This window comes from Propithecus coquereli, unplaced genomic scaffold (genome assembly GCF_000956105.1).
Source record: "Propithecus coquereli isolate 6110/MARCELLA unplaced genomic scaffold, Pcoq_1.0 Scaffold253, whole genome shotgun sequence".
In the NCBI taxonomy this organism is placed as follows: domain Eukaryota; kingdom Metazoa; phylum Chordata; class Mammalia; order Primates; family Indriidae; genus Propithecus; species Propithecus coquereli.
This window is the reverse complement of record NW_012148097.1, coordinates 3,130,247-3,138,408: the sequence shown is the minus strand read 5'-3', so window position 1 is coordinate 3,138,408 and position 8,162 is coordinate 3,130,247. Positions and strand designations below refer to the sequence as shown.

General features: G+C 40.6%; 2 protein-coding genes across 2 annotated transcripts in view; one reads left to right on the top strand and one right to left on the bottom strand.

Annotated features, from left to right (window-relative positions):
• Window positions 1-3,134, top strand: part of LOC105812510 (chromosome unknown open reading frame, human C6orf201) — a 26,369-nt gene extending 23,235 nt beyond the window's left edge. Inside the window, exon 3 of the mRNA XM_012646990.1 lies at window positions 2,859-3,134. Coding sequence (XP_012502444.1) covers window positions 2,859-3,120 — 262 coding nt within the window. The 3' untranslated portion in view covers window positions 3,121-3,134. The remainder of the gene's footprint in view (window positions 1-2,858) is intronic.
• ECI2 (enoyl-CoA delta isomerase 2) overlaps window positions 3,111-8,162 on the bottom strand; it is a 13,152-nt gene continuing 8,100 nt past the window's right edge. Inside the window, exons 6-8 of the mRNA XM_012647002.1 lie at window positions 6,159-6,248; window positions 4,575-4,718; window positions 3,111-3,449 (exon numbers count right to left, since the gene is read on the bottom strand). Coding sequence (XP_012502456.1) covers window positions 3,294-3,449; window positions 4,575-4,718; window positions 6,159-6,248 — 390 coding nt within the window. The 3' untranslated portion in view covers window positions 3,111-3,293. The remainder of the gene's footprint in view (window positions 3,450-4,574; window positions 4,719-6,158; window positions 6,249-8,162) is intronic.

Sequence of the window (8,162 nt, the reverse complement as noted above, 5' to 3'; positions counted from 1 at the left end):
AAGTTTGCTAATTCTTTGTTCTGCTCATTTGCGTTTGCTGTTGAACTCCTCTAGTGAAAATTTTAAATCAGTTATTGTTTTTTTCAGTGCAAGAATTTTTTTGGTTCATTTTTTATAATTTCTATCTCTTTATTGATATTCTCATTTTGTTCATATATGGTCTTCTTGATTTTCTTTAGTTTTTGTCCACGTTTCTCTTTAGCTCTTTGAGTGTATTTAAGAAAGTTGTTTCGAAGTCTTTATCTGAGTAAGCCTGATGCCTGTGTTCCTTTGGGGACTGTTTCTGGAGATTTATTTTGTCCCTTTGAACGAGCCATCTTTCCATTTCTTTTGTGTGCCTTTTGATCCTTGTTGAAAATTGGGCATTAAAAGAAATAGCCACTCTTTCAGTCTTTGCAGACTGGTTTGTGAGACCTTCACTGTTTTGTGAGTTCATGAGTCCTGAGATTAGCTCAGGTCTTCTCAGGTCTTTTCTAGGCATTCTTCCTTTCGGTGAATGTGTGCTTTCCAAACCTTCCCCTCAGCTGCTTTTAAATGTTTTAATTTCCCAAAGAGTATCATTTCAGTGTATTCTCAGGGCCTCAGGTGTTTTATTGTATTCCTCTATCTGTAATCTCTTGCCCTCAGGAGTCTACGGGTCTGCAGTCCTTGTGTGGTTTTCATCTTCTGCGTTGCCCACCACTGCCTTCTGTGGCTTTCAACCTGAAACCAAAATTATGCTTCTGTCTGAGATCTGAGTCAGGAAATACAGAAACCACCCCCTTTTGCAGCCCACAGACAGGCCAGGATGTTGCAATCAAGTTCCACTCTGCTCCTTCTATCCTGGAGGAGGGAATGCGGACTAGGTCAATTTCTTCTGACTGCATCACACAGGAGAGTGGATGGGGCAAGAGTGACTAAAAAGGCCATAACATTTCCAACCTTTTTCAATGTGACTTTTTCTGAATTGGGCATTCACTTATTTGCAGTAGATGTTTGACTGTTTTCCATATCCCTTACCAAGTTATTTTAGTCAATCTGTAGTTGCCTATTTGATGTTTCCATGGGGAAATGAGGGCCTACAATGTTTTTGCCATCTTGCTGATGTCACTTTATTTATTCATTTTCCCCCAATATTTTCTTCTATTTGTTCCTCATACTAATTACTATTAATCTATCTTCAGCATTCATTGACTCATTTGTCACCTAGAGTCTGCTAGTGAATCCCTCCAGTGAATTGTTTAGATTTTTAGTTCTAACATTTCTATTTGGTTTTATCATTCGTGTTCCTCTGCTGAAAAATTAATATATTTTAAATCATTTCTAGTGTTTTGCTTGACCTCATGGAACACAGTCATAGAACTGCCTTAAAGACTTTGTGACAATTCTGACATCTGAGTCATCTCAGGATTGACATGTGTTGAGTATCTATTTCAATTGAGTTTTCAGATTTTTATGATTTTTTTTGTACGTCAAATAATTTTGGATTGTATTCTCGACATTGTGACTATCATTATAGCACATGGATCCTGGGTCCTTTTACAACCATCTGGAGAATACTGGTGTTTTTGTGCATTGAATTGAAGTCATCTGGAGAAATGCTGATGTTTTTGTTTTAGCAAGTAATCAACATGATTAGGTTCAGGCTACAAACTCTGTCTTGATCTTCTGTGGGTCATAGTTAAAATCCCAGTTCGGTTCTCAAAGCCTTTGCTGTGTTGGTTTGAGTCTGTTTCCCTCATGAACTTGAGACTTCCATGGGTTCATACACAGAATTCGGGGGACTTCTCCCTCTGCTCTGGAATTCTCTTCTTACTGTCACTCTTTAGCCCCCAGGGGATCCTTTTCCTAGCCAGAAAGATGGTTTTGTTTTCCTCAACATTTATTTGGTTGGCTATGCCACGGCCACCATAGCACCACTCCAGAATGGGGGTGTGCCTTTGACGAAAAAGTACTGTGCTCAGGAGAGAGATCCCAGCAATTGTTTTATTTCCCGCAATCTGGGAAACTCATTCCCGTACAGTTGCTTCTATTTTGACATCCTTTGACAATCCACCTGCTCTTGTTTAATTTCAGCATCCTCTAGTAGTCCTTTTTCACACTATGTCTAGAGGTTTTAGTCGTAATTAGTCAGAGGGATGGGCAATAGGTGGCTTATGCTGCCATGGCAGAACTGGAAAATTCTGCCTGCATTTTTAGTCTCCATTTTGACATTTACTGGGACTTTGACTCTGGAAAAGCTACTTCAATCTCCATGTCTCAAGCTGCCTACTTGTAAAAGGGTAGTAGCAACAGGACTTACCTCATTTAAAATTTTTGGCATCTTGTTTTGGGGGGGTAAAATGTATGATAATGGGCATTAAGCATCTGTCACAGTAAATGCCCAATAAAAATTAATGGTTATTTCTATTCCCATATTTTCTGTAAGACTGAACATTTTGGATTTAGATTACTGGAATAAAAACATTAAGAACTAAAGAGTTAGAGGTTTGGTGGGGTTAGCTACCTGGAAACTGATGGCTGAAGGAAAGGTCAAAAAGGAAGGACAGTTTAGAAAGTGAAATACCCCATGCCACTTTTGTAACCTTTGGAATTACACCCTCAGCCCTTGTCAAGTGATACATATGGCACTGATCGAAACGAGTTGCAAGGACAGTTAAGGCAGCTTGCAGGCATGCCGTTCATAAAATACCACATTAAACAAGAATAGGATTCTATGACAAAACAAGGAAATAAATACTGATGCGGAGCATTACTTTGTATCAGTTTTACCCAACTTTCCTTCTATGCCTCTTTATTAAATTGTGGGGTGAAAAAAGGAACTAAGATTCTTATTTGGTTTCCAGTAATACTACTCCTTCCATTTGCTCCCTTGCTAGATGGCTGAAAAGGAACATGCAACCCACCGAGGACCTCAAGTCGGTGATCTGTCGGCTGTCAGCGTTCGGCCCGATCCAGTCGGTCACTGCGTGCGGACGTCAAAGCGCTATAGTGGTGTTCAAAGACATGACTTCAGCTTGCAACGCTGTGAGTGCTTTTCAAAGCCGGGTCCCAGGCACCACGTTACAGTGTTCCTGGCAACAACGATTCATGTCCAAAGATGTAAGACACTCTATCGCCAAAACCTACGGGAATTCTTAAAGCTTGTTTTATAAAATTTTTTATTCCTCAGGGCTGAGGTGAAATATAGTCATCATAATGGATATATTAGCAGTGAAAAAAGGTGTAATGATGTTTATTTAGCTCAGGTACTGGAAATCAGAAGTACTAGCACATCCCTTCCCTGGACACGCTTGGCTCTGCTGCAATGGTCATCACAGTTTTGCTTTTCTGGATAAAAAGCTCACAACTGCATTCATGCATTCATCTGACAGCCACCTTTCCTGGAGGACACTGCATTCTTCAGCATTAACAGCATGTAGCTTTTCTTTCTCCTTATTTCTGATTACCTCTTTTGAAATTCTCATGGCCTGGAAAAACAAAACCAACAAGAGTTATTCTAATAGGGGTGGGACTATTCTGTGTTTCTGACTCTTGCTTCGCCAATGTTCATTTAACTAATCCTGTTAAGTCTTAAGATACATGTGTAATATAAGACAGAGCTTTTCCAACTTTAATGTGCGCGTGAATCACCTCAGTAGCTGTGGGCAGGCCTGCAATCACACATGTCCTAAAAGCCCCAGATAGATGCTAAAGCTTCTGGTTACAGAACCACATATGAAACAGCAAGAACATAAGAGTAATCAGTCAATTATAAAAATGAAAATGCTATACAGTAAGAATCTCCAAAAGTTAAGTCAACCTGTCTGGCTTCTCACCTGGATTATATATATAAAAATATATGAAAATACTGCCTATCGTCCTGTTTAAGTTATCCCCATCAAGAACTGCCCCTCTGACCTCTTATCATAGAAATGGAATGTCTATTTCATAAGTTTACAAGAATCAGTACAGTTGAGCCTTTAACACCACCAGTTTGAACTATGTGGGTCCACTTATACGTGGATTTTTTTCAATAAAGTTACACTGAGTGTGCCTGTCTCTCCTGCCTGCCCTCCCACCTCCTCCACCTCCTCCAGCTCTGCCACCCCTGAGACAGCAGGACCCAGCCCTCCTCTTCCTCCTCCTCCTAACATGAAGATGACAGGGATGAAGACCTTTATGAGATTCACTTCTACCTAATGCATAGTAAATATATTTCCTTTTTTCTGATTTTCTTAATAACATTTTTTTCTCTAGCTTACTTTATTGTAAGAATAGAGTATATAATACATGTAACATACAAAGTATGTGTTAATCAACTGTCTATGTTATTGGTAAGGCTTCTGGTCAACAGTAGGCTAGTAGAGTTAAGATTTTGGGGAGCCAAGTTATACACGAATTTTCGACTGTGCAGGTGGTCAGCACCCGCACTGTTCAAGGGTCCACTGTATTTCCAACATTATGATGGTTATTTTTAGTCCCAAATTCAGACATGCTTAAAGCTAACTGAAGATGTGTCTTGTCTTTTTTGTGACTCATTCTCTGGAGGCAAGCAGATTTTTCCCTTAGGAAATTGTTTCCATGGTTTTTACAAGTAAAAGATGAATACCAACATTTGCGGGGAGCTTTGCATATGCTTTCAGCCTGGTCCAAACTTCTTTCTGAAAAGTGCCATCAGGAAAAACTTCAGTAACAAGTCCTTGAGTACATGCCTCTCTTGCTGTTAACTTCTTTCCAAAAATAAGCATCTCAGCTGCCTGAAATGAAAAGCAAGGTTAAGACACTAACTTAATAAGACAAGGCTTCAATTAACTTCAGCACTGGCTGCTTTCAGGAGGCACAGAGAGATTTACTCAGGGTCTTTCGCGGTTGCTGGTATTTGTCAGTAAGGGAGAAGCCGATGACCTCGATGAGCAGTGGTTTGCAAACCATGTGCTGAGACATCACAGGCTCTCCGGAAGGTCTGGGAGGGCTGCTGCTCCCTGTGTGTCTTTGTTGCAGAAGCAAGACTGGGGCAGAAATGACCTGAAGCAGATGCTGAGTCCATAACCCACAGCAGCTATGATTATTTGTTTTACATACTATAAATCATCACAAAAGAAAAAAGGAAAAAAGGAAAGAAAAATCATGGTCACAGGGTTAACTTTCAGAAACTTTCAAAATTCCATTGCCTGGAAATTCTACCCAGTGTCTGGCTCTGAGAGTTTTCTTTACCTGGATAGGTACTCAAATCAATTTTATTTGCCTGAAGGGAAGTGAAGACTTACATTTAGTTTCTGAAAAAACTGAGGCGCTAAGTGGATATCCTCTCTGCATTTGCAATTCCCCTTCCAGAAAAGAAAAGACTATTTCATAGCCAAATGCTCTAAGACTTCGAGTTGGTTCTGCCCAACCTTCCAAAGTTCAAACCTGCATAACAATTCAGGCTATGGGACAGCATAATGAGATTTAAAAGAATGTATATATTTACAGCAAAAACCTAATAGTCTATGAAAACAGGCTCAACACACACCGTTTGAGATATGAAAGGATGTTTGCAAAGCCTTTCCCTATGCCCTGGCTCTCTGGTCTTGTTACAGTCCCCTTGCAGTCATGCCACAGAAGCACGGGCAAGTAGGTTTCCATAAACACAGTGACAGACCTGAGCAGCCACTTACCCACCCTGGGAGTCTTAATGGCACTGGCAAAACAGGCTGATGGGAAGGCTGTTGTGGTTCAGAGTGGCTGTGGAAGGGGTAAACCCTCATGAAGCCTCACACCCGCTGGTACTTCACACAACTGGAAGTGAAGACAACATCGTCTCTCTCTGAGGGAACACTGGTCATCCATAAAGGAACTCAGTGGCCCCTGAGCTCAGCAGACCAGAGAGCTGGCATAGCCCTGGTCTTTCAACTGACCGAAGCCGCTCAGCTGTGGGGGACAAGGTCTCATGCTGCTTGCAAGCAGTGGCACTAGGCAACCAGCTGAAGGTGGAGGATCCCAGTTCTGGGAGCTGCAGAGAATGTCTAATTTCCTTCATACCAGACACTTTCCACAGCCTGGTTTCTCCATACGTAAAACCCTTAAGAGCTGAGGAGCAAATAATTAGTTTCTATCTCTTCTGTCCATATTAGCAAAGGAAAGAAGGGAGAGTATGAGATTACTTTTAGAATAGAGACGACTCATTACATTTTTATTTTTAAGCTTTCCAAACTTACCTTGCTTGGGCTCATTATCTTGGGGAAAGTGTAAGAGGAGCATCCTTCTGGACTTAGGCCCAGGTGGCTGAACGGAGTATGAAACGTTGCCTACGGGGGGTTGGAGAGAAAAAAAAATCTTTTCATATGTGATTTAAAAAAAATCACTATTTGCTTATAACTTCATAATACTTGATCAAACTTTTTTTAAAGTTAAGATGATGTGGTATAAGGTACACACAAAATTCACTCTTTCATGGTGTGTAGTTTGATGAGTTTTTGTAGGGGCCGTCCCTGGGCAAATTGGCTTAAGCCCAGAGTCGGCGAAACTGGGCGTGCTCTCCTTGGCGCCAGAGGTCAACAGGTCCACACACGGCCTGTTGGACAAACAGAACTATTCCTCATGACAGATAGCTTTATGACAGATAACCAAGCGCCTGGGGTCTTGCAAACAAGCCAAGGCATCTCATTGTCCTGCACACGGTAACGAGATAAAGAAGTTAAGATACAAGAAGTTAAGATGCAAACGTCTGCTTCCCTTAAGCAATCGTCTGGAAGGAATGAAAATGTGTTTCCTCAAGACGCCCAAGGTAGTCACGTACCAGGAAGTAGCTGCGGGACATAGAAAAACTATATAATAAAGCGACTGGTAGAATTGTCTACTTCAGTCTTGTATGTCTTGTGTGTGTCTGTGTGTTTCTTTCTTTGTCCATCCCCCGTTCTGCAATCCGGGCCGCGACAAGTTTTAATAAATATAGTTATATAGTCACCACCATTATAAAGATGCCGAACATTTCCATCACCCCAAAAGTTCCCTTATGCTCCCCTGTGGTCAATCCCTTCCTCCCGCCTGCAAGCAGCTACTCATCTGTTTTTTGTCTCTATAGTTTTGCTTTTCCTAGGCTGTTACATAAATGGAATCCTACATTCTGTAGCCATTTGAGTCTCGCATCTGTCACTGAGCATGAGGCTTCTGAGAAACGCCATGCTGTTGCATGTATCAGTAATTATTTCTGAGTAGTGTTCCAGTGTGTGCATGTGTCGTGACTTGTTTCTCCATTCACCAGTTAATGCCATTGATGTTGTTTTCAGTATTTAGGCTATGAATAAGCCTGTTAGGAAAAACATCAAGTTGTATACCTTAAATATATACAGTCATGGGTTGCCTAATGACAAGGGTATGTTCTGAGAAATGTGGTGTTAGGCGGTTTCACTGCTGTGCAAACAGCAGAGCGTATTTACACAAACCTAGATGGTATAGCCAACTACATACCTAGGTCATATGATATAAGCTTGCTTGTTCCTAGGCTACAAACCTGTGCAGCATGTTACTGTACTGAATACTGCAGGCAATTGTAACACAATGGTAAGTATTTGTGTCTCTAAACATACCAAATACAGAAAGGGTACAGTGAAAATAATGCTATTATAATCTTTTGGGACCACTGCCATCCATGTGGTCTGTCATTGACTGAAATATTGCCATATGGCACATGATTGAACAATTCCTATCTGTCAATTATACCTCGATGAAGCTGAAAACAATTTTAAAAATATTTTTCATATAATTCTAACAAAAAAAGGTTGTTATGAACATTTGTGTACTGGTCTCTGTGTAAACCTGTGTTTTCAATTCTCATGGGTAAATACTGAGGGGTGGAATAGCTGGGTGTGTGTAAATGTATGTTTAACTTAAAAGAAGCTGCCAAACCATTTTCTAAAGTGATTGTACATTTGACATTCCCACAAGCAGCGTATGAGAGCTCCAACGGCTCCTCAGCCCCGCTAAAGCTAGTTAGTTATTAAGTCTTTTTCATTTTAACCATGCTAGTGGGCAGGTAGTGGTATCTCACTGTGGTTTTAATTTACATGTCCCCAGTGATTAATGATCTTTTCATATACTTATTAGCCATATGTACATCTTCTTTGATGAAGTAACTGTTAAAATATTTTGTCCACTATTTTTTAAGTTAGATTGTTTACCTTCTTATTATTGAGTTGTAAGAGTTCTTGTCATATTCAGGT